Here is a 25545-nt window from a genome sequence, read left to right on the forward strand (position 1 = left end):
AGTCAAAGCCCTTATTGAATTTATGAGTGGTTTGGTTGGAGCCCAGGACTGACAGTTGAGAGTTGCATTGTTTGTGATGACAGTTCACCCTTGGGATTAATGAATGGACACATGGGCTTGGGGAAAGGTAGTCACAGGGATGAAGTTAGGTGAATACAGGTCAGCCAGTGGTTAGCTCAGGTGAGGGTGGTGGCTTGTACAGTTGTGGGGAAACGCACACACACACACACACATGTAAGCATGCACACTGGAAAAATGAGCAGAGCCAAGAGGTCAGTGTGTGGGTGGGGTGGGGTAGGCTTGTGGCGTGGACACTTGCACAGTTGCAGGGACACACACACACAAGACACACACACACACACACACACAGATGAATGATGAGCACATGTTAGTGTGTGGGTGGGATGGGGGAGAGTGGTGGGAGAAAAACAGGAGGGAGAAGTTGGTGTGGGGTGTGTGGGGTGTGTGAGGGAGTGACAGTAGCTCACCTTTACTTTTACATAACAATTACATGTATCTATTATATACTCAGACACAAAAAGAAAAAAAAGCAAACATTCAATGAACACTAACATCTTGCATGCATGTATACTGTCCATCAATAGAGAAGCAAACAAAGAACTGTGAGTTGATGGATGAGTATTGATGTAAAAAAACAAAAACAAAACAAAAAAGCAAACAAAAACTGGAAATGAGTCACTTGCACACAGAAAAAAATGACACCATGTATTAACACTGAAAAAAAAAAGAAGATTTTAAGTTTTGTACACATAATTGTATGATTTGAACAGCTTTCTTCCATATTATTGTCTTGGGCCTTTTTTTAAATTAATTTTTTTTTAACATGCCCCAGATCAGTAAATGAAAAATTGTCTTTTTTAGTATCGGTGATTTATTTCATAAATGCTATTGATTACTATGACATAGTAATGGAATGCCGGGTATTGGTTTTGATTATTGCCATGTTTTTGAGTTGATTGTGTAATTTGTATGCAAAATAAAACGGTGGTTGACCCAAGACAGACCAGGCAAAAAAAAAAACAAAAAAACAAAAACAAAAAAACTCAGGCACATACTGGTACATCGAAATAATACTTACCCATGTACATTGAACCAGCTGTGCATATATACTGTCAGGGTGGATGGGGATGAGCGAGAAGGGTGATGAGTCAGTCAGACAGGGGGGGATAACAGTGGTGACAGGTGTTGAGACCAGCTGATCCCAAACAGGCACTGATAGTTGATCTTATGTTATTTCTGTGGGGAAATTGTGGAGCTAATATCATTATTTGAAACACCCGACACCCAGAGAAAGTTTTGATGGACACGGTGGTTTTTACTGTTGAAATGCAGAGCAACACAATGTTGGCAGGAAAGATGGATGCTTTGTGGGTATACTGCTAGAAGTGTTCATTGAGAGAGTGATTGTTTCCTCTTCATAAATCTTGCCACACAGGGAGCAGTTCAGTGCATGATATATTTACAAGATGCATGACTAGCAGGAGAAGATGTAGCAAATGGTGAAACTTGCAGTTCCAGTCACCTGAGAGTTTTGCAGAACATGAACAGACATGCCTTGCTTATTATTTGATATATGAGGGAAGCTCCCAGTCATTATGATGGAGTTTAAGAGTTGAAAAATTGGTGTAAAAAATTGTTAACATTAAAATTCTTCATTTAAGTTATTAACTGTTAAGTTTAAATTATACAGTTAAAGTTGTGACGCTGTAAAACAAAGTCAGAATGATGGCCTTTTTCATACATGAACATAATATATATATATATATATATATATATATATCTATGTATTTAAATAGAAGTTGTGTGTATATATAATATATATGGAAGTGGTGTCCTGTACTGGTTGGTGATTAGGGGTTGAGTTTGGCTGGAAGACTCTCATCTGTGCTACTTGGCATGCCTGTTATTTAGCGGTATTACCCCCACACCACTTTGCCAGAGTCATTTTGCAGACATTCCCAGGTTCTTCTGCTACAGTCCATGTGTGGTGTTGGGTCACTTTGATGTTGTTCAGGAACACTTGTCCTGATTAACCTATTCAGGAAACTACCTGTTAAGCTCTGAACTGATGACGATAATAAATGCTTAGTCATCAAGTCAGACTGAATGAGTGTCCCCTCTGGAGGGGAGTCAGGATGGTTGTGGACTTTGTTCAGCATGTCTGTCAGTCTGATGCTTCGGCCATCCCATGTCCATAGCATTCACACTGCCTCAGAATAACTTCAATAAGCAACAGTCACATATGGGGGGATCACAGACTGAGGAATCCAAAACATTTCAGTGAAGGGATGGTGTGTATTTTTTGTGAGGATTTGATTAAAACAGCGTTGGAAGACATGTTACATTATGAGTCTTCATAGTTGAGGCAGCATGTTGGATCCTTTAGGAAATCCAAAACATCTGGCCCCCTTTGTTGTTTTTTCCCCATTTCTTTCCACAACAGAATCGTTGAAGTAAATCGAGTTAGTAGAAAGTTGACAGACAGAGTCACTTGTTAATACATGCTGGTTTAGTTTTCTCTCAGTGGTCAGCTTTTTGTGTGTTGTCCAAGTCATCAACAGGTATGTCAATATGTGTTTCTGGTTATATCATATCAGTCAGTGTGTGTATGTGTGAGTGTGCACATGGTGCACACAGGTGTGTCTGATTTATTTTTTACATTATCCCTCATGTCATCATAGACCTGTTCCTGTGTTGCAGATGCCCACAGGGCACTAGAGCTGCTGGAGGATTACCACACACGGCTCACCAAGCCCCAGGATCGTCCGCTGAAGACCGCCATAGAGAGGGTCATCCGCATTTTTAAGAGCCGTCTGTTTCAGGCCCTTCTTGGTAAGTCTTGTGCTGTGAAGAAATGGGATAGGTGTAATGAATAAAAGAGATAATTATAAGAACAATAATGTTTGTAATGTAGGTGGTTTTTCCCTTAGTTTAAGTTAACATCTTGGCTTCAAGAGTAAAGGGCTTGCCGGCTGCCATGGTGAAGTGGCATGTGTCTTGGACCGACAGCTGGGTGGACAAGCACAGAAGTGGAGTTCTACCCAGAGTTAAGAGTGCTATGGACAAGGGAAAACTAGAACCACAAGTCATATCATCCACTTCAAGGATGTGTTTTTGGGTGTGTTGCTTAAATTTCCCGACCAACTTTGCAAGTGTCTGTATTTCTCAGGTCTGGTTAACGCTGGGATATCATAAGGAAAGGAAACCTATCTTGAATACAGCCTTGTCACATTGTTCCAAACTTCAAATGTACTTCCACAGCAGCATCTTCATTCTGCTTCACCAACTTTATCATCAATATAAGAAAAAAATGTCCCATATTCTGTGGTCTTTCATGCCCTACTCTTATGGTGAGGTGACCTCAATTTCAATCCCCATCCACTTCTGTGCTTGGGATGAGTCCTGTCAAGGTCTTCGGTGTACAGACACTTTTGGACTCTCGTTGGAGTGACGTTGTGGTGATCTTCATTCTGGGGGATACACTCAGTCTTGTTCTGTGACTAAGTTATTTATGTCATCAGTAGGAGGCTTTGTAGGTGGTATCTGATCTACACAAAATCAGAACAGGCACTAAACACCACAATGTGATGGTTCCCTGTGGACTACTGACATCGGGACTGAGACAATATGAAATTAGAGCTGTTCTCTGCACAGAGAGAGCATGCTAGTGATAGCACTACCTTAAAAAAAAAAAAAAAAAAAAAAAAAAATTGTTTATTCTGCCTGCAAGTATATTTGTTTTCTAACAGAGTGGATTTTTCTTCTGAATTTTGCCAGGGACATCCCTTTTGTTGCTGTGGGTTCTTTAACATGTGCTGAGTGCATGCTGCACACGGGATCTCTGTTGATTGTGCCATCTGATTGACTAGGGTCCAGATGACCACTCAAGGTCTGGTGGAGGGAGAGAAAATTTTTATTGGTGATTGTGGGATTTGAACCACTAGGCCAGCTCTCCACTAGAAGTCGCAGCCCAGGTAGATGAAGGCTTCAAGAGCTATGAATTGAATTTTATCATTTGTTTTGATTGATTGATTGATTTTATTTATTTGTTGTTTTTTGTATGCTTATAGTTGACTTCATCAAGTTTTTGCGCCTCATACATATTATTATTAGTAGTAGTAGCTCCTTTTTATGTATTTATCTAGTATTTATTCACTTTTTTTTTCTCAAGGCCTGACTAAGCGCGTTGGGTTACGCTGCTGGTCAGGCATCTGCTTGGCAGATGTAGTGTAGCACATATGGATTTGTCAGAACGCAGTTACGCCTCCTTGAGCTACTGAAACTGAAACTGAAACTTGATGTCATCTGTCTGCATTAACTCTCACAATGATTAAAGAAGCTCTAAATGAAGCTGGGCTTTTAGTGCTCAGAATAGGAACATTATCTCAAACACTGAAGAGTTTCTTTTTTTACTGTTTTGATTTTATGTGAGACTGAAATAAGGATTCATGAACTCTTTGAACATAAATCTGCAGTACATTTGTTATTGTGAATCTGTAACATACAGCAATTAGATCTAAAATCCAACCCCTTGCATGTTGAATATCATGGGTGAATGACTCATCTGCCTAAAAAAAACTATTTTGGGTCAATTTCAGGTGTTATGAATTGTTGACATTATATTTCAATTACTTCAAACACACAATAATTCATCATTGAAGTTAACTGGTGTGTCTGGGTTTGTGTGTGTGTGTGTGTGTGTGCGTGCGTGTATGTGTGTGTGTGTTTGTATGTGACCCCCAATTTTAGATCTTTTTCATTCAAACTTGGTGCCAGAAACAAGTGGTGTCTGACATTTTAGTGTTTGCACACTTTTTTTCAACATCAGTCTTATCAGGTAACCACAGCAATTATAGAACAACTGACACCTGTCAATGGGTATGAATGTGAACTATTTAGGTCTAGACTAGAGATCAGATTTTAAATTTTAACAAAAAAGTACAACAAAGATCAGTTTAAACTTTTCTTTTGTCGTGGTGCTTGTTGCCTTTTTTGTTCCAAACACACTGAATAGATGCACTTGAAGTATGAGACTGCAGTTGTGGGTTGTTGAATCTGGCATTCCATTGGCTGTAATAGCAGTTTTGACAGGCAGAGCAGCAATAAGATTGTCTTTGATGGAACAGTTCAGAGTCATCAGAGTTGCTCCCACCTTATCTAGCATAGCAATGCAACTCGCTTTGGATATGGAACATAAACAGCAAACCTTATCGGAAGATGCTGTCAGAGCGCTTGGTGACCTTCGTTAAGATTTCTGTGGATTTCAAAGGCCTTGCGCCTGTGGCACTCAGCACATCCCTAAAAGAAATCCCAAGTATCCAGCTGATGATCCATGTTGCCAGGTGTTGCAGGATGTTACATCTGTATTGGAACTGACGGGAGGTGGCCTTCCAGGGCTGCCAGACTGGCTTGACTTTGTGGATAGAGCCACAGGGTTAACATTGTCTTAGTGGACAGAGTCGCAGGGATATTGTTTTAGTAAGCACTGATGATACAGTTGATAGAGAAAATGAAATGGGTTTATCTACCATCCTTTTTATAAACGTTATCTGTTGCTGTTGCAAAGTGGTCAGTGTTCTGTTGTGAAATGATGACTGGGAGAAAGCAGATTCAAGCCCTCTCAGAGGTGGGATTTTTTTGTCAGTGGATGGCTCTTGCCTAGTGTTAAGTTGCTGTTGGCTCAAATGGAAAGACTTCAAGGATCAGGCAGTCAGAGTTCATCCACTTTGTCACTTGTGGATGCATCTTTTACTACACTACAGTTCTGGGTTACTGCTAAAAAAGTAAGTAAAATTTTATGGCCAACGCTGCAGGTGTCTTTATCAGATTAACACCATAATACATTTACAAAGAAAGTGTAAAAACTTTTGAACCATTTCATTTCTCATTGAATGAATCATTATAATTTGATGTTATTTCAGTTACTTGATCTGTTGAATATAACACCTCTGGCAGCAGAGAAAAGTAGGAAGTAAACTGGGCAGGAATTGCAACCAGCCAGCCTGAAATGTGAACAGAGCTGTTTGCACAACCCAGTGATTTCTGCACACACACACACACACACACACAAACACCATGCCCACCCCCTCCCCCCAACACACACATACACACAATGGAATGGATGGACAGTAGCATCACAGTGCTGAATTATGGCCCAGAAATTATGTTTACTTGTTGTTGGATGGTTTACACTCAGTGAGCAATGATCATGAGGCTCTCCCCAGTGAAATCTCTCCTGGCCTGTCATTGTCAGACCTCTCCAGTCCCAGCAGAATTATACAGCATTGCGTGCTATTTCTGTTGTGTGGTGTGTGTCTGTGTGTTTGTGTGCATGCACCAGAAAGGGAACAGGGGATGGGGGACTGTCAGAAAGAGAGGGCGTTGAGGGAAGACAAAAGAGAATGGGATGCATACACACAGCATATGAATAATGATAAAAAAAAAAAAAATGTTGCCACAAATAGATCCATTATTCATTTAACAATGATTATGTGAGCTCCTATGATTTATGAAAGCCCACAGTCAGTCTCCATGGTCACTGAGGCAACAGGCCCTCTCACCCACCACTCTCCCTTCCCCATCCCCAGAGGGAGGGCAGTGGTGTGATTGTTCATGTCATTAGCACAGGAACAAGAAAGAGGCGGCACATTGCTGTTAACTGCACGGTTGATTTCCATTGGATCTGTATTGGGGACACTTTAGTATGGCAGTCAGTGGCAGATTATTATTATAGCAGGCTAGCTCACTCTTTTGTCAGAGAATGGTTGTGCTGCTGGTGATTTGGGGGGGGGGTGGGGGGGGGGGATGATGGTTGTGGGGGGATGGTGATTTACCGGGATAATGTACACAGCCTTGGAGGCACACAGTGATTGTGTATTGTGTGAGCGTGTGCCATGCTTCTGCTTCTGCTGTCAGTCTGGGTTTTTTTCTCTCCCTCCCTGTTCCTCTTTGTCTCTCTGTCTGCCTCTCCGTCTGTCTCAGTCTCTCCTCTGTCTCCCCCCCCCCTTTTTTTTCCTCATTCAGAAAAAAGAAACGGGTCAATAATGAATATATAGCATAATTTATAGCTATTGATTCACACAGGCCAGCTGTGGCTCCACACTGTAATACTACTAATAGTGAACATATATATTTTTTTCAGCTGCTGTAGTGCACCTGGCTGGTGAATGATAGAAATTACTGCAGATGTAGAAATTACAGCAGTTTAATCATTTTATTAATTAGCAGTTTTAGCCCTGTACCTGGCTGTTGTATATGAACTATCAAATTCAACAAGGGCTGACCCAGGAGTGTCTTAATCAGTTAATGTAGTCCCCCCACTCACCCCTACCCCCCACACAGTGACACATAACGCAGTGACACACACAGTGACACACACACACACACACACACACACACACACACACACACACACACAGAGTGGCACACACAGTGACACACACACACACACACACACACAGTGGCACACACAGTGACACACACACACACACACAGTGACACACACACACACACACACACACACACACACACACACACACACACACACACACACACACAATGTATGCACAGCTGCTTGCATGGATGCCATCATGATGTAAGGCTTGATGTAGTATTGTGTATGTTTGTGTGAGGTTGTATTTGTGTTTACATAATTATATGCCTGTTTTGTGATCAGTGATTGCTCATGCTGATCTAACATGCACAGATATTATTAACAGTCTGGCCAAGTTTGTTGGGAGAGAAGATTTTGTGATCAGTGAATGCTTATGCTGATCTGAACATGTGCTGATAATATCAGTGATATTATTAACAGACTGGCCAAGTTTGTTGGGAGAGACGGACACAGACTATAGATATGAGAGCATGCAATGTTTTGTTTGTTTGTTTTTGTTTAGATGCTTTCCTTGGGTCAGGTTACATGGGTATTAGAAATAAAACATTTTGAAAGTGTTTTTACATCCATGGACACATCTAGCCATTTCCTTCATGACAGATTTATGAATTTATAAGACCTTTCCATTCTCATGACAAAATTCCAGTCATCCCCTTTATGATGGATTCATAAGACCTTTCCACTCATATATATATATATATATATATATATATATATATATATATATATATATACCTATATTAAGTCTTAAGAAAAAATTCCAGTCATCTCCTTAATGATAGATAATTTATAGAGAAAAACGTTCCACTCTCATGACAAAATTCCAGTCATTCCCTTTATAGTAGATTTATAAGACCTGCCCACTGTTTTACAGAGTGCTTATTTTCTAATCCACAATCCTGTGGGTATAACATATATACTTTTCAAAGGCTGAGCCTGTCTTGTTTACCCTAGACCTAATCCCTATAGGGTGCAAACTTTCAGTTTTATTTCTCATGGTGTACACAGGTGTACAATTACTTTTGAGTGTCCTTACAGTGGATACATGTCCACATATTTCACACTGATGTACACATATGGTAAGATGCAAAAACTTTATGATAGAGATACACACACACACACACACACACACACACACACACACATATGCACGCGCAAGTTAAATTTTTCTTTTGTTTAATCTTGTTTCAGTGTGTGTGTGCATTTGCACGCATGTGTGCGTGTGTATGTTTGTGTGTGCGCGCACATGTGTGTGTGTTGGTGTGTGTGAGTGAGTGTGAATGTGTATACATGTGTGTTTCGAGGAGTCCCCCAGATTGGTTGAAAAGCAAGTATGGTTGGTGGTGCATGGATAGCACTCCTGTGCTTTTCAGTTGTGCAGTGCAGCCACTACAGGTGGAAAGGGGAAAGTAGGGGTGGGGGTACAGGGTCTGTGTGTCAGGTGGTGTCAGGTGCATGTTGTATTTTCAAACACCTGGCACTTGACAGACACTGTCTGAGCATCTCACTGTGACTGAGTGCCAAGCACACAGCTGTCGACTCAGTCTGTGACGGTTGGTCTGGGAGGGAAGTGGAGGGGAGGGGAGGGGAGGAGAGACTGAGGAGTCAGTGGATCGTAGATCTATCCTTCCCTCCCCATTCCAGGGAGCAGGGTGGCTCAGTAGTAATGCACCCAACTAGTTCAAGTCCCATAAGGACCGGGATTTTTAACCCCTCACCCCCAACTCCTCTTCACTATACCTTGAATGGTGGTCTGGGTGCTAGTCTTACATATAGGACGATAAAGCGAGGTCCCTTGTGCAGCATGCACTAAGTGCACATAAAAGAACTCTTGGCAACAAAGCGGTTTGTTCCTGGCGAAAAAACGTTGGAAAATCAAGTTTGATATTAAAGCAAATGCAGAATTTTGCGACAGAAAAAAAAAGAAAGAAAAAGAAAGGTGATGCTGCACTGTGGCAACATGCTATTCCTGGGCAGAGCAGCCTCAATTTCACATGGGGACATCTATTGTGACCCCCCCCCCCCTCCCCCCAAAAAAGAGTTATATATATATATATATATATATGTATATATAATTTTATAATGATACAATACAGTGCAACCCACCAACCTCCATTTTCTTTCAGAACAGGTATTTCAGTGTATAATGAATCACTGGAATGTAGCCAAAGGCAATATACTGGTTAGTTTGAAATGTGCCAGTTGTCGTGTATACATGAACTGTTGCAGGACATAGAATAGGTATTTTGTGTAATGAATCACTGAAATGTAGCCAATGTGCTGCTAGGTTTAAAATGCGCCAGTTATTGATGCGTTTGCACACACATGTACTGATGAAGGACATGTTAGTTTGTGATGATAACTTGTTGGGTTTGATCTGTGTCTCTTTGCAGTGTCATTCTGTTGTGTCCGTTGTTTGGTAATGCCCTGCTGAGTTCTGTGGACAGCAAAATGGCCTTCCATCGATTTATTGGCAGAGTTGTAATGGAGAGCAGATGGGATAACAAAACAGTGAAGCACAGCACAGCACTGTTCATGTTTGTGGATGTGGTGTGTGTATGTGTGTGTGTCTTTGTGTGCGTGTGTGTGTGTGTGTCTTTGTGTGTGTGTGTGTGTGTGTGGAGAGAAAGTGTGTGTGTGCATGTGCATACAGTTTGTGTGTGTATATGTAGATATGTACAGGTGTCTGTGTTACAGTGTTTGTGTTGTAGTATATGTCAGTTGTGTCCATGTCTTGGAATTTAGCAGTCACTCATTGCATCTGTGTATGTTCATTGCACATTCAAGTCTCAAACCAGGCTTCTCAAGAGTTTAAAAAAAAAAAAAAAAATTGTGGTTGTCCCAGGGACTCCGTTACCTTAATCAATTGCAGGAGATCCCAGCCTACATTCTTCATGGTCACTTTAAGCTGCACAGTCTTAGCAAATGCGCACAATGATAAATACACACGTGTACATAATTGTAGATTGAAGTTCTGGCACACTTTTTTAACTTCTTTTATGTGTACATTCTAGAGTTAAAATTTTTCGTAATGTCCCAGGGACCCTGTCAGTGAGTATGCAGTGAGTCCTTTTCATTTACAAATTGTCAGGGATGCACGTGTATACATGATCAGAGCCGTGGTCGTAGTTGAAAATTCCATGGGCACAACAGCCGAGTGGTAAAAGTGTTGGACTTTCAATTTTGAGGGTCCCAGGTTCAAAATTGTCAGGGTGCCTGGTGGGTAATTGGTGGAGATTTCTCTGGATCTCCTAGGTTAATGGATGTGCAGGCCTGCTAGTGCCTGAATCCCTTTGGTTTGTATATATGCATGCAGAAGATCAAATATGCACATTAAAGATCCCGTAATCCGTGTCTGCGTTTGGTGGTTTTTGGAAACAAGAACATTCCCTGCTTGCACTCCACCCCCATCTACGAAAACTACCCCCACCCCCACCCCCACCCCCCCACCCCACCATCTTCAAAAACTAAGTATGACTGCCTACATGGTGGGGGAAAAAAACGGTCATACACGTAAAATCCTTCTCAGTAATATGAGTGAACGTGGGAGTCGCAGCCCATGAAGAAGAAGTTAAAGATTCATGTTACCTTTGTGTGGGAGCCATGTCTCATATAGAGTCCAAACGTTTTCACTGCCTTATTGAGGGTTAGGAACCTAAACAGTGATGTTCTCACTGTTTTAGAGATTGTGCAAGATGCATTCTCAACCCCCAGTATAGTCCCCTGGTGGTAGGGGAGAGATAACAATTCTGTCAGTGAGGTGTGAGGTTTGGCCCACCCACACCTGTTGGTCATCTGCCCTCTGAGTTGATGTTTTGACAGGCCCTGTTCTTTATCAGTATCAATGCTGTCTGATGTTCATTGTCTGATGAGCTTCAATCCATGGAAGAGAGTATGAATTTGTGTTACACAGGTTTCTGTATCAGCACTTTGGTGATTTTTGCCCCTCATTATTTTACTTTTTTCAGTATTAAGACACACACACACACACGCATGCACACACACACACACACACACACACACACACATATAATGATATAAGTGCCCCTTGTCTGAAATGTTTGGTACTGATAGTTAAAAAAATCAGTCACTACTTTGGCTAGAGTAACAGAACTTTTCAGTACTGATACTGAAAAAATCTCACACCCACCTAGTGAATGACAGAATGATTTTCTGTGCTTCACTGAGACATAATTGGGTGGAATTGTGTGTGTGGTGTGATCTCCCTGCATGTGAGACAACGGCTTTCTCCTGCTGGATGTTCAGGGTGCTTTAGAATGCGCTGTGATCATTCTGGGAACTGCATGATAACTTAAGTGCTCACATGTATCTGCCCCACTCCTGTAGAAGATAGGATTGACAGACTTTGGGAGACTGACCATACGTTCAGTGCTGACTCCCTTGACGACATGCATGACAGTCAGATGGTTTGCATGGTTCAGAGCACTGACCTAACTTTTCTCACTCAGGATGGACTGATTTGTAGATTGACCTTATTACACAGAAGGGACTGCATTTGGAAGGTTGACCTTATTAACAGGTTACCTGATAACCAGATACAGCAGATAGAGCGTAGGAGAATGATCATATTAACTGGAAGGACAGACTGACGTTTGACTCCCTACAAGTACAATATATTTTTTATATATAAAACATGTATATTGGAGAAGGAGGTTTTTTTTTTGTTGTTTTTTTTTAAAAAGGCGAAATAGCTTGATGCACCAACTTTTGTTTAGAAAATTGACCTCATTTGTGGGACAGTCCAGCTGCCCAATCGTTCTGTGTGTGCCATTGGCCTAAAGAACAAGGTGAACTGACTCCCTGTGTTGGTGTTTGGGAGGTTGACCAACTAAACTGAACAGTCAATGTGCAGGAAGTTTATACCTGTTTTATAGGGTGGACCCACTTCTGTTTCAGTATTGCAGGCTGTTGGCCAAATTAACCATGGGTTGGACCAAGCCCTTTTGTGTTTTTGAGGAGGTTGGCCTACTTAACCCTTTGGGCCAGGTCCCCTGTGTTTTTGAGGAGGTTGACCTAATTAACCAAATGGACAGTCGTCCTCCCCCCCACTCCCCACCCCACCCCCGCTCCAGAGTTTTGAGTGGGTTGGCCTAATTGACCGTTTGGATCTAGCCCGTGTTTTGAGGAGGTTAGCATAATTAACCAATTGGACCTTGTGTTTTTAGGAGGTTGACCTTATTAAACATTTTGACCAAGTTCCCAGTGTTTTGATGAGGTTTGCCCAATTAACCAGTTGGAAAAGTCTCCTGTGTTTTGAGAAGGTTGACCAAATTTGGACCAGTCCGACCTAGCGCACAGAATGGATGGACTCCTTCCCCTGGGTAGATCGACCAGCTTTCCCACTTAGCCCACCAACCCCCACCAAACCTCCCCTCACGCCTCCCATCACCCCCAGGTCCACTTCCTTCCCTGGCCTGCTGTTCCTGGATTAGTGGTGGCGGTGTGATCCCCTTGGGTGGTGGTGGGCAGAAGGAAGGGGGGAGGGGAGGATGGGGAGGTGCAGCCCTGAGCTGTAGATGAGATCCACTGCCACTGGTATTGATCCTCCCTCCCCATACCCCCCCACCCCACCCCCTTCCCTCATTCTCTGTCTCTGTGGGAAGGGGGGATTGGGAAGTGGAGGTGTGTGCAGGAGGATGGGAGGGAGGAAGGGGGACAGGCAGCAAGCATGTAGGTTGTTGTGGGGGTGGGGGTGGGGTGGGGAGATATCTTCTCTGCTACTGAGGATTAGCAGAAGGTCCGTCTGCTTCAGTTTAAAATTTTTATTTTTGATACTCTGTTTCTCACTCTCTGTTTGCCTTCCTCCCCCCCCCTCTCTGTATATATATATATATATATATATATATATATATATATATATATATATCTTTCTCTGTCTCTGAGTGTCTTGTCTGTGCATTTCTCTTTCTCTCTCTCTCTCTCTCTCTCTCTCTCTGTGTCTCTGTCTCTCTTTTTCACAGTCTGTCTTTGCTTTCTCATGAATAAAATTCATTAACTATTTACAGTTACAGAGTAAAAAGAACAAGTTTTGCAAATAACCCCCCGAAAAAACCAACCAACCAAACAAACAAAACAAACAAACAGAAACAACAACAGCAAAACAACCCCAAACCACACGACATCTTACCCCACATGATTACCACTCCGTCTCCCAGCAAGGCCCTCCACCTGCCCCCCTTCCCAGTTTCCTCCACAAAGGAAAGAAAACCCTGAAGGAGAAGATGGTGTTTTTTTCTTGTGATTTTCTTTATGATGTGTAAAAATCCTTGGCAGTGAGATTAGTTAGCAGATTTATGGTACATGTAATTGTAAAGACTGGTGAACTGTGGAAGGCAGTTGAACTACTCAAGAGATTATCATAATGATCATGAAAGTCCACGGTAAGCAGATGAACTGCACAAGAAAATAAAAGTCCATGGTAAGCAGATGAACTGCACTAGAAAATCAAAGTCCATGGTAAGCAGATGAACTGCACTAGAAAATCAAAGTCCATGGTAAGCAGATGAACTGCACTAGAAAATCAAAGTCCTCGGTAGGCAGATGAACTGCATTAGAAAATCAAAGTCCACGGTAGGCAGCTACACTACTCAAGAGATAATTATGACTGATCAAATACATGGAAGGTAGAAGAGATAATCATGACTGATGAATAACATGGAAGGTAGTGGGGATGCCATGACATATAATCAGGACAGGACCTTGCTTGGCCAGACAGGGACAGGCAGGAAGCAGGAGATGGGAGCAGTGACCACCAAAAGACCCTCCCTGATGACCACAGTGCCAAGGTTTTTTCTGACTGAGTTTGTGGAGGGGAAAGGGGAAGAAGGGATAGACAGCAGGCACAGCCACACCCGCTGTCCCCTCCCCCCACACCTGCTGTCTCCACAGGCACGGTCCCCCCCCCCTCCCCCTACACCCGCTGACCCCTCCCCACACACATGCATGGTACACTCTTGCTTGTGGCATGGCAGGGTGCCATGATCACTTGAGTGTGGCCAGGGTGTCATGATATTTGTGATCTCTGACTGGCTGCAGGCTGCTGAAGGCTGTGATTGGCAGGCAGGGTGATGCCATCAGGGGGAGATAAGGTGGTGGTGGTGGTGGTGGTTGTGGGGAGGGGAGGTGACTGCCACAGTCCAGGTCTGGCTCTGATGGCAGTGTGCCTGGCCATCAGAGTGTCTGGGGTGTCATGCAGTTGCACTCTGGCCCATCTCCCACCCTGGGGGATTTAGACACATCTGCTGTTTTGTGATGAGATTGCTCATTGTGTTTTGTATGTTAATTATTATTTTTTTTTTTTACGTGTACTTGTGCCAAAAGACAAATATCTGTGTTTACGAAATTATACCATGTCATATCCTATCCTCTCTTACGTAATTGTATCTTAATCTGTGAATTTACAAAGTTGTACCTTATCTTATCCTGTCCTATCCTATGTTACAATATTGTATCCTATTCTTTCATATCTTAGGATCCACTGCATGCTACTGGTTTGTTCTCTGAAGCATTGTGAATCAGTAGCTAGCTGTGGTTGTTGGAGCCATGGAACTCGTGGAAGCAGTTGGCAGTAAATTATGATAATAATCATGGACATGATCTATGAAGGGCATGTTTCCTTGTGATTTTAACTTGAAAGAGGTTTGTTCTCTTGACTTAATCATCCTCTTTCTCCATCTCCCCCCCCCTCTCCCTTTCTCTCTCTCTGACCCCATTCTCTCCACCAACCCCTGACCATCTCATTCTCCACACTTTCTCCTTATCACATACAACACACCAATAGAAATAACGATACATGTACCTGGTAACTTGCCTACCACATTAGGGAGAGCTGCTCTTCTTCTTCTTCTGCGTTCACTCGTATGCACACGAGTGGGCTTTTACGTGTATGACCGTTTTTACCCCGCCATGTAGGCAACCATACTCCGTTTTCAGGGGTGTGCATGCTGGGTATGTACTTGTTTCCATAACCCACCGAACGCTGGCATGGATTACAGGATCTTTAACGTGCGTATTTGATCTTCTGCTTGCATATACACACGAAGGGGGTTCAGGCACTAAGCAGGTCTGCACATATGTTGACCTGGGAGATCGTAAAAATCTCCACCCTTTACCCACCAGGCGCCGTCACCGTGATTCGAACCCGGGACCCTCAGATTGACAGTCCAACGCTTTAACCACTCGGCTATTGCGCCCGTCGGAGAGCTGCTCAAATTTCACACACTTAAATCTATGACAAAGAGCGATGCAGTATAATGCAAAGTAAAGCAAACCAGAGCAAAGCAGAGCAATGCTATATACAATACAAATTACAATACAATACAATACAGTGCCATACAATGCAATCCAGTACAACACTGTACAACACAGTACACTACAATGCAAAACAATACACTACAATGCAATGCAATGCAGTACAAATTACAATGCAGTACAATGCAATGTAGTACAGTACTGTAATACAATACAATACAATACACTTATACAGTGCAGCCCAGTGCAGTGCAATACATCAACAATGCAATACAACACAATTACAATACATTATCTCAGAGCTGCATTTTTCCCTGCTTGATATGTCCAGGGAAGGCTCTTAAGGCCTGACCAGCGGGTTAGCTTAATGCAAAGGTCAGGCATCCACTCCTTTCCTTTTCTTCAAAAGCAGATGTGGTGTTGCATACATGGATTAGTCCACATGTTTTGACACCTCGCTGAAACTGAAACTGAAACCCTTGCAATCACAACATCCCTGATGTTGGAAACATCTTTCAAATCTATTCTGTTAAGTGTAACGTCACATCTCCAACACATCTATCAAAACTCTTGATAACCATCACAACTTCCTTGTCACCTTTAACATGTCTGTCAATTTTTTTAATTTTATTTATAGTTTATCAATAATGTCAATGTCTCTGTCACCAGAACGATCTGTCAGAACTGTCCTTTGTCATGCTCAACATACCTGTCATTGTTAACATATCTGTCGACTCTTAATTGATTTTTTCCTCTGTGTGTGTGTGTGTGTGTGTGTGTGTGTGTACATATGCATGTGTGTGTGTGTGGTGTGTTTGTGTACATATGCATGTGTGCGCATGCATGTGTGTGTGTGTGTGTGTGTGTGTGTGTGTGTGTGTGTGTGTGCGCGTGCTTATGAAATTATACACATTATGATGACTTCATGTTTTTTGGGTTTTTTTTTGTGCAGCGTGAAGATTTTCTGACTTCAAGGAGAGTTTGGTATGATTGTAGTTCTTTTTTTTTTCCATGATGCTGTGCAGATATCCAGGAGTTCTATGAGACGACACTGCTGGACGACAACAAGACGTCCCATGAGAAGACCTTGGAGACACTGCGCATCGCCAGCAAGTGGGAAAGGGAGGCCCCGCCCACCAACAACCAGCCCAAACCAGAGGTGTGTGTGTGTGTATGTGTGAGAGTGTGTGTGAGTGAGTGTGTGTGTGTGTGTGTGTGTGCGCGCACGCTACTCTCAGCTTTCCCAGGCTGCTTGTTCATTGTGGTTTTTTTGTATGTATGTTTGTGTGTGTGTGTATGAGAGAGAGAGAGAATGTGTGTGTGTGTGTGTGTGTGTGTGCTGTTCTCAGCTCTCCGGCTGCTTGTATATTGTGGTTTGTGTGTGTGTGGTGGGGGAGAGAGGAAGGGAGGGAGAGAGGGAGACAGAGTGAGTGTGTGTGTGTGCGTGTGTGTGTGTGCATATGGGTGTGTGCGTGTGTGCTTGTGTACGTGCGCGCATGTGTGTGTGGTAGTTTTTGCAGCAGATGGAGGATGTAAAGAAAACAGTATCATCACAACATACCACCATTGATTATTCATTATCCAAAAAAAAACCAACCGACCTAACAAAAAAAAAACCAGTGTAAGAAGGAATCCATTGATAAGGCTAGCAAGCTACCTGTCTTCCGTTCCACCACCATGCAGACAAGACTGAATTAAGAAATATCAGGAAGGGGCGGAACAGAGAGAAAGGAGAGAGAGAGAGAATGGGGGCACAGAGAGAGAGGGAGAGGGAGGTCGGAGACGCAGCAAGCAATTCATTTGCAAGCAAATGGAAAGAAGTGGTGTCACTGTCAACCCAGAGAGAGAGAGAGAGGGGGGGAGGGGGGGGGGCAGAGGAAGGAACCTCTGCTGTGTTTCATTTGTATTCAAATCAAAGGGAGAATCGCTCTCTGCTGACCACCTGACCTGAAACACACATTCATGAGAGAAGAGTTAATGTGTGTGTATGTGTGTGTGTGTGTGTGAGAGAGAGAGAGAAGAGTTATTGTGAGAGAGAGAGAGAGAGAGGGAGAGAGAGTATGGGATAGAAAAAGCTGTAGATAGGGAGATTTATTTTTACCCGGTTTTCCACTTGCCCTGTCAGGCTAGTGCCAGTAAACAAAACAAAACAAGTCAGGCTAGTGCCAGCAAACAAAACAAAACAAGTCAGGCTAGTGCCATTAAAAAAACCCAAAAAAACCAACAGCAAAATCTTGATGGAACGCAGACTTGCATTAACTCATTCTACTCCAGGTACAAGTTAAGTCATACCATGATAACTTCCCTTTGGACCAGGTACGAGTCTTCTCATACCAATACACTATTCTATTTCGTTTATTCTTGCTTGGTACAGTAGGCGTTCAAAACTGAGCTGTTTACAGATATCGGAAACATTAAATCGATGGTTTGTTTGACGGATTAATTCAACAATTCTTCATTGATTTGCAGTGAACAACCCTGCTTTTCACTGCAGTGGTCTCACGTAGTGCTGGTCCAGGGGAGTCGTAGCAGGCATGTGGCTGTGGGGTAGAATGAGTTAAAGATGCATAACGGTTCACTTTCCCACCACACAAAAGAAAATTACATAAATTTTAATAACCTCAGCAAAAGAAAGCATAAACAAAAACACCATTTAAGTATTTGTGGGGGAGAGAGAGAGAGAGAGAAGACATATAACATTTTGTTTCCTGTGATTGTCTTGCTTCCTGTGATACCGATACAGTGATAGTCGATGAGAATGTGATGGTGAAGGAGAGGATGTGTGTTTGTGTGTGAGAGATGAGATTTTTCTGTGTGATTGTTTGACTTTGTTATGTCGTTTTATAATGTATAAGAGAGACCGTGCAACTTGTTTTGTATGGCAGTGTATGAGACACACATGTATTACACATACAGACTGTTCACTGCAGTTGTTTGGTGCCGTGTTGTGATGGTATCATGAGAGAGAGAAGATGTGTGCATGAGAGATAACGGACAGACCAATTATTTGCGCACTCCTGTGTCTGACTGCAGGCAAGAACCTTTTTTTTTTTTTTTTTTTTTTTTTTTTTACCCCAGTCTCCAATGGAAAACAAAACAAAACAACTACAAAAAACAAAAATCCTTGATTTTACCACAGCAGTGAGGCGAGAATAATGAGCTTGGTTTGTGTGTAAGGAGAACTCCCAAGTGAGGGGCAAAAAAGAAGGCGTGCTTGTGTGTTAAGGCAAGATATCTGTTACGTGAGAGGGGGAGAGGAGAAGACAGGGAGGGGAGAGGAGGGGGAAAGCAGTGGAGCTAATCTGGCCCTCACCTTTCCCAGCAATCAGAGCCGGTGTCATTAGTGCAGGGTGCTTTAACCCCTCAACTGCTGCTGGCAGGTATGCTCGTCAGTGAAGGATCCCGTCACCTAGTCACTGAGGTGAGACCAGCTTCGCAGGTCAGGATGTCAGTCTGTATTTGGACTTCTTCCTTTTGAGATTGCATTGCTTTTTGTTCCTCAGTTTCAGTTTCTGATGGAGGGGTCACTGTGTTTGGATAAATCCATATTTGCTACACCACATCTGCTAGGCAGATGCCTGACCCAACAGCATAATTCAGCATGATTAATCAGGCCTTGAGTGCATGCATATATGTTTATGTACCTATCAGAGTTGATTTCTTTTACAGAATTTTGCCAGAGGACAACACTCTCGTTGCCATGGGTTCTTTTTCAGTGCGCCAAGTGCGTGCTTCACACGGGACGTCAGTTTATCGTCTCAATCGAAGGACTAGAGTCTCAGTTCGATTTTCCAGTCAAACTTGGGAGAAAGGGCGAGACCAGGATTCAAACCCAGACCCTCACAGATTCTATGTTGGCAGACAGACGTCTTAACCATTCTGCCAACTTCCTCATGTTCAGCAGTTGATTATTATTAATGATAATAAAAAGGACATTTGATACGCCCAGTTTAATGAAACCAAAGCCCTGGGCATTTACAATGAAAATTACAAGATGTATGCATACTAAAAACACACAAATACACCCGCACGCACAAATCCTCCTGCTCCAACTGCAACCCACAAACCCACACCCACTCCACACAAGATGTAGACACACACACACATGTGCGTGCGCATATGAACAAGTGTACATTTAAAATAGTAAAAAAAAAAAAAAAAAAAAGTAGAAGTTAAAAAAATTAACTTGGTTAAAACATAAAACTTTTTAAAAGTGAAGACAAGAAGTTATTTACTGATTTGAATGGCTGGAAATAATGAGTTTTCAAAGAGGCTTTGAAAGAAGGGCAAGAAACAGCATGACGGACAGGAAATGGGAGTGAATTCCATGCGGAGGAAGCCTGGAAAGAGAAAGTGCGTTTTCCATGTGATCTAGTTCTGTAGGATGGAATTTTTAAGAGACAGTCATCACCTGATGACCAGAGCTGGCGAGATGGAGAGTAGTAATGCAGAAGCCCAGAAAAGTAAGAAGGAGACATGCCAATCATAAATTTGTAGCACAGGAGAGAGAGTTTGTACTCTATTCTTTTTTCAGTAGGTAACCAGTGGAGGGAATGAAGAAGAGGAGTGATATGAGCAGATTTGGGAGAATGGAAGATAAGCCGTGCAGTATGGTTTTGGACTCTCTGAAGTCTGGATAACAAATAGTTGGAGCATCCAGCGAGCAAAGAATTACAGTAGTCAAGCCTAGATAGGACGAGAGAACAGACAAGTGTTTTTGTTGCATCTTGAGACAGAAAGTGCCGAATAGAGCTTATTCTATGTAACTCAAGTTAACAGATTTGACAGATTGAGGAAATCTGCCGTTCAAAAGATAGTCTGGTCGAAGTAAACACCAAGGTTGTGAACAATTTTTGAAGTTGGAACATAATTGCACAAACAGTTGTGACTGCACTTCAGACTCGTGGCACATGCATCGTGTTTCACCAGGGTTCAGCAGTGAAGGGGTTAAAGGTTCTTTTTCCTTGCTAGAAGTAGTAGTCAGGGGTGGAAAAGGAGATAGGGTGGTGGTGAACACACCAACATGCTTTGCCTTTTGAGGAGAGAGCGGTTAGGGGTGGAATGAAGTTTTGTGTGTGTGTGTGTGTGTGTGTGTGTGTGTGTGATATTGAATTTGTGTTTGATGAAGTGTACGTGTAGGGGCATGCCTTTCATTTCAAAGAAGTGTTGAATCCATCATTATTACAATAAGCCATCCCACACACATTAGAAACACATGCACGCACACATGCATGCATATACATGCCATCGCACACACGCAGAGAATCTGAGTAAGTTGATCTGCTCAGTAAGAGAAATGAAGTTTAGTGAAGTCATGTGATACTTATAGATTACAAGTTATATAGGAAAATCTGGCAAAGAGCATAAAAAACGGTGGTTGCATAACTTCTTGCCTTGTCTAGCAAACCAAACCGGATAAAGACTACACTTTTCCACTGTTCAAAACACACACACACACACACACACACACACACACACACGCTTGACCATATGCATGTATCTATGCATACATGTTACATATATTTGCATAACATTAAGTATGATGGTGAAGTCAATATTTAAAGTATGAAGCTGTACAACACACTAAACAGCTTACACATGTAAGCTATGAATACACCAAATTACCAAAATAAAATTTACATTTTTACGGTAAACTAGAAGATATGAACTTACTTTGCAATTCAGCATATAAACATCAGTTCCACAGTAAAGTTAATACCTTTTGACATAAACAGTTTCGAAAAGTAAAGGAATTTCTCCTTTCCTTTCTCTCTCTCTCACCATCGTTCACCCTCTCTCTCACCCCCCTCTCCCATCCCTTTCCGTCCCTTCCTCACATTTACACACACTTACATGCATGTGTGTGTGTTTGCATACACACACACACACACACACACACACACACATACACACACACACACAAATAGGGTAATATCATTTATTGAACTGACAGTGACACATGGGTAAAGGAACACACACACACACACACACACACTCTCTCTCTCTCTCTCTCTCTCTCTCTCTCTTAAACACTTAGGGCTGTAAAGCTATTGACATTAAAGTGTTCAGTGTTCAGTGTTCTCTCTTAAACACACACTCACATACACTGAACCCACCCCCCACCTTGCCTTTCTTCCTCCCCACAGACACTCCATAGGATAAGGCTTTGGAAGATAGGCTTTAACAAGCGGCATGCTCTTGATGGCATCAAGGGCAAACTGCTTCTTTTCCATGTTTGTGGGCTGCAACTGCTGTGATCACTCAAAAACATGTCCAGGTGAGCTTTTATGTCAATGACCGTTTTTACCCAGCCATGTAGGCAGCCATACTCTGTTTTTGGTGGTGTACATGCTGGCTACGATCTTGTTTCCTTAACCCCTTGAACGCTGTCATGGATAACAGGAATGTTTCACATGCTTCTTTTGATTTTCTGCATTTGAATTCACACGAAGGTGGTTCAGTTATGAGCAGGTCTCCACATCAGTTGACTTGGACATTGGAAAAATCTCCACCTTTAACCTGCTAAGCACTGTGATCAGGATTCTATCCCCTGGACCCTCAAATGATAGTCCAGCGCTTCAACCACTCGGCTCAAGTGCATATTGGATACACTGCTGATGATGCTGTCTCTCTCCTGCAGTATGTCCTCATAACAGGAGCCATGGTGTGGTGGTATTGCAGGCAAGTGCCCGCAGGTTTGAGACGAGGGATTTTTTTTTATATCCCCTCTCTGCAAGACCTTGGGTGGTGCTCTGAATGCTATTGTCAGAGCAGATGATGAACTGAGGTTCTGTGTGCAGCATGCACTCAGCACAAAAGGGATGTCCTTGACAAAACTATGTGGAAAAATCCACTTTGACAGTATATAACAAATACACTTTCTGACAGAAAAAAAAAAGAAAATAGGATGGCACTGCACTGTGGAGATGTTCTCTCCTCAGAGTTGTAAAGTGAGCTCTCTTTTTTCGAGGGGGTAGGGGTAGGCAGGGGAGGGTGGGCAAGGGCATGGGTGGGGAGGGTCTAACTTCAGTGCAGTACAGATGCTGGATTTGTCGAGAGGCTGACGAAGCCATCATCCCCCTTGGTGGTATGTCTCAAGAGAGCAAGCCTTTGGAGTGGGGGGATAGCCAGAATAGCTTGTGGCTGAGAGCAGAGAGTAACAGTGTTTGGAAAAAGGCAGCTCAGGGGTGAGGGGGGAAGGGGGCCGGGGAGTGGGGGCCTAGTGTTCTTTGTGAATTGCACAACAATGTTGAACAGTGTTGCTTGCACTGGCTTTGTAATTTCTGACGGGTTCAGGTTTTCAACAGTGTCTCTGTGTCTCCGTTTCAAGCTGCGCTGTTTTCAAGTTGGAAAGAAGAGGTTTGTCAGGCCTGGCTTCAGTTCAGCAGTCTTGTGAAGAGCAGTACAGTTGTACATGAGAAGTTCATCACTTCAGTGCAGCAGTCTTGTGAAGAGCAGTACAGTTGTACATGAGAAGTTCATCACTTCAGTGCAGCAGTCCTGTGAGAAATAGTTCTGTTGTTCATGAGAAGTTGTCAGAAGTTCAGTTCAGCAGGCCTGTTTGCAACAGTACAGTTGTCAGAAGTGAGTCCTATTTGGAACAATACAGTTGCACATGAATAGTTTACAGTAGTTCAGTACAGCAGTCCTATTTGGAACAATACAGTTATACATCAGAAGTTTACAGAAGTTCAGTACTACAGTGCTGTTAGGAGCAGTACAGTTGTACACCAGAAGTTGTTGGAAGTTCAGTACAGGAGTGCTGTTGGGAGCAGTACAGTTGTATACCAGATGTTGTCAGAAGTTCAGTACAGCAGTGCTGTTAGGAGCAGTACAGATGTACACCAGATGTCAGAAGTTCAGTACAGCAGTGCTGTTTGGAGCAGTACAGTTGTATACCAGAAGTTGTCGGAAGTTCAGTACAGGAGTCCTGTTGGGAGCTGTACAGCTGTACATGAGAAGTTGTCAGAGGTTCAGTACAGCAGTCTTGTTTGGAGGAGTACAGTTGTACATGAGTAGCTTACAGAAGTTCAGTACAGCAGTGCTGTTAGGAGCAGTACAGTTGTACACCAGATGTCAGAAGTTCAGTACAGGAGTCCTGTTAGGAGGAGTACAGTTGCACATGAGTAGTTCACATAAGTTCAGTACAGCAGTCCTGTTTGGAACAGTACAGTCATTCATGAGAACAGGTTGTCAGGCCTGACAGTCATCTTACAAGGAGCAATACACTTGTACATTATATATAAGGTTTATTGTCCTGACTTAGTATAAAACTAAAAGTGCTGTTAGGAGCAAAGCAACTGTACAAAAGAAGCTATCTGGCCTGGCTTCAGAACAGCATGCATTCTTGTTTGGAGTGCAAATATGAGTACATTGTAAGGCCTGACAACCGAAGTCCTGAGCAGTACAGTTACACAAAAGAAGTAAAGCCAAAACCACTAGTCCTACTCCTGTTCGCAAACCTCCCATTCCCCCATTGCAGTGATAGTCAATTTCGGCACCTGCAGTGTATAGATCAACATCCAGATCTAGATCCAGATCTTGAAGTCAGGTCTGGTTTCAGTACAGACGTCCTGTTGGAGGCAGTGGTGGTTTTAGTATGGTTGTCTAACTCCAGTGACCTGGAAGCTCTTTGGCTGTGTTGAGGACCTGCAGCATTACAGCTGCCTTCATTGCAGAGACTGGGGTGCCCATCTGATGAATAAGTGGTATTGTGGTCCTGTTAGAAGTTGTACAGTTGTCCATACCAAGATGTTGTCAGGCCTGGCTTTTGTGCAGTCGTCCTGTTAGGAACAGTACAATTCTGGTTTTAGTACAGAAGCCCTGTTAGAAGTAGTGTAGTTTATTGATAATACCAAAATATTGTTAGGCCTGGCTTCAGTGCAGTAGTCCTGTTCGGAGCAGTTCAGTTGTGGTTTTAGTACAGTAGTCCTGTTAGCAGTATATCTTTTAAATATGTTCATACCAAAATGTCATGCCTGGCTTTAGTGCAGTAATCCTCTTAGGAGTAGTACAGTTGTAGCTTTAGTACAGTAGGACTGTTAGGAGTAGTACATTTGTTCATACCAAGAGGCTGTCAGGCCTGGATTTAGTGCAGTTGTCCTGTTCGGAGCAGTACAGCTGTTCTTATGAACAGGTCATCAGGTTTTTTGTTTCAGTACAGTTGCACATAAAAAATGACCAGGTCTGACTTCAGATGTTCAGTACAGAACAGTTCATATTAAGAACCAAGTGTTCTTGTTTTTTGTGTTTTTTTTATTTATTTATTTTTTTTTTACTTCTTCCTCATGGTCTGCCCTTTTTAAAATGGTACTCATGGCTAACTCTTTCTAAGAGCAGAGAGGTTTTGCCAAGGGTCAGGGATGCCTCTCTCAGTCCTCAGGGCACAGAGTGGTGGTGGTGGTACTGGAAATTGGGGGTATTGGACATGGGTGTTTAGGAAAATAGGGTTAGGGAAGAGAGGATCCTTGAAGGGGGTGATTAGACCATGGAGTAAGTGCAGGGTGAGGTTGACTGAGGGATGGGAGAAGAGAGAGAGGGGTGGGGGGGGGGGGAGAGATGCTTTCTTTAAAGGGAGGAGGAAGAGGAGTGGGTGGGGATGGGGGATGGGAGGAGGAAGATGAGAGGGTTTGGAGGAGAAGGCAAGGGGGAAGGGAGGGTCGGAGAGCTGGGAGGGGGGGGGGGGGGGCGGGGGAGCAAAGAGGATGCTGATAGAGCTGTGCTGTGTTGTGCTTCAGTGGGACTGCAGTTGTTTGTACTCTGGCTCTCTCTGTCTTTCCGTCTGTCTGTCAGTCTGTTTGTCTCTCACATACCACATACTGACAAAGTATGTGGTATGTGAGATAGATTGACACACACAC

The 25545-nt window shown here is 42.9% G+C and overlaps 1 protein-coding gene across 1 annotated transcript in view; it reads left to right on the forward strand.

Moving 5' to 3' along the window:
- LOC143289239 (disks large homolog 1-like) overlaps window positions 1-25545 on the forward strand; it is a 155081-nt gene that overhangs the window by 1189 nt on the left and 128347 nt on the right. The window contains exons 2-3 of the mRNA XM_076598217.1: window positions 2722-2853; window positions 16711-16844. Of these exons, the coding sequence (XP_076454332.1) occupies window positions 2722-2853; window positions 16711-16844 (266 nt within the window). The remainder of the gene's footprint in view (window positions 1-2721; window positions 2854-16710; window positions 16845-25545) is intronic.

Source organism: Babylonia areolata, chromosome 13 (genome assembly GCF_041734735.1).
Source record: "Babylonia areolata isolate BAREFJ2019XMU chromosome 13, ASM4173473v1, whole genome shotgun sequence".
In the NCBI taxonomy this organism is placed as follows: Eukaryota; Metazoa; Mollusca; class Gastropoda; order Neogastropoda; family Buccinidae; genus Babylonia; species Babylonia areolata.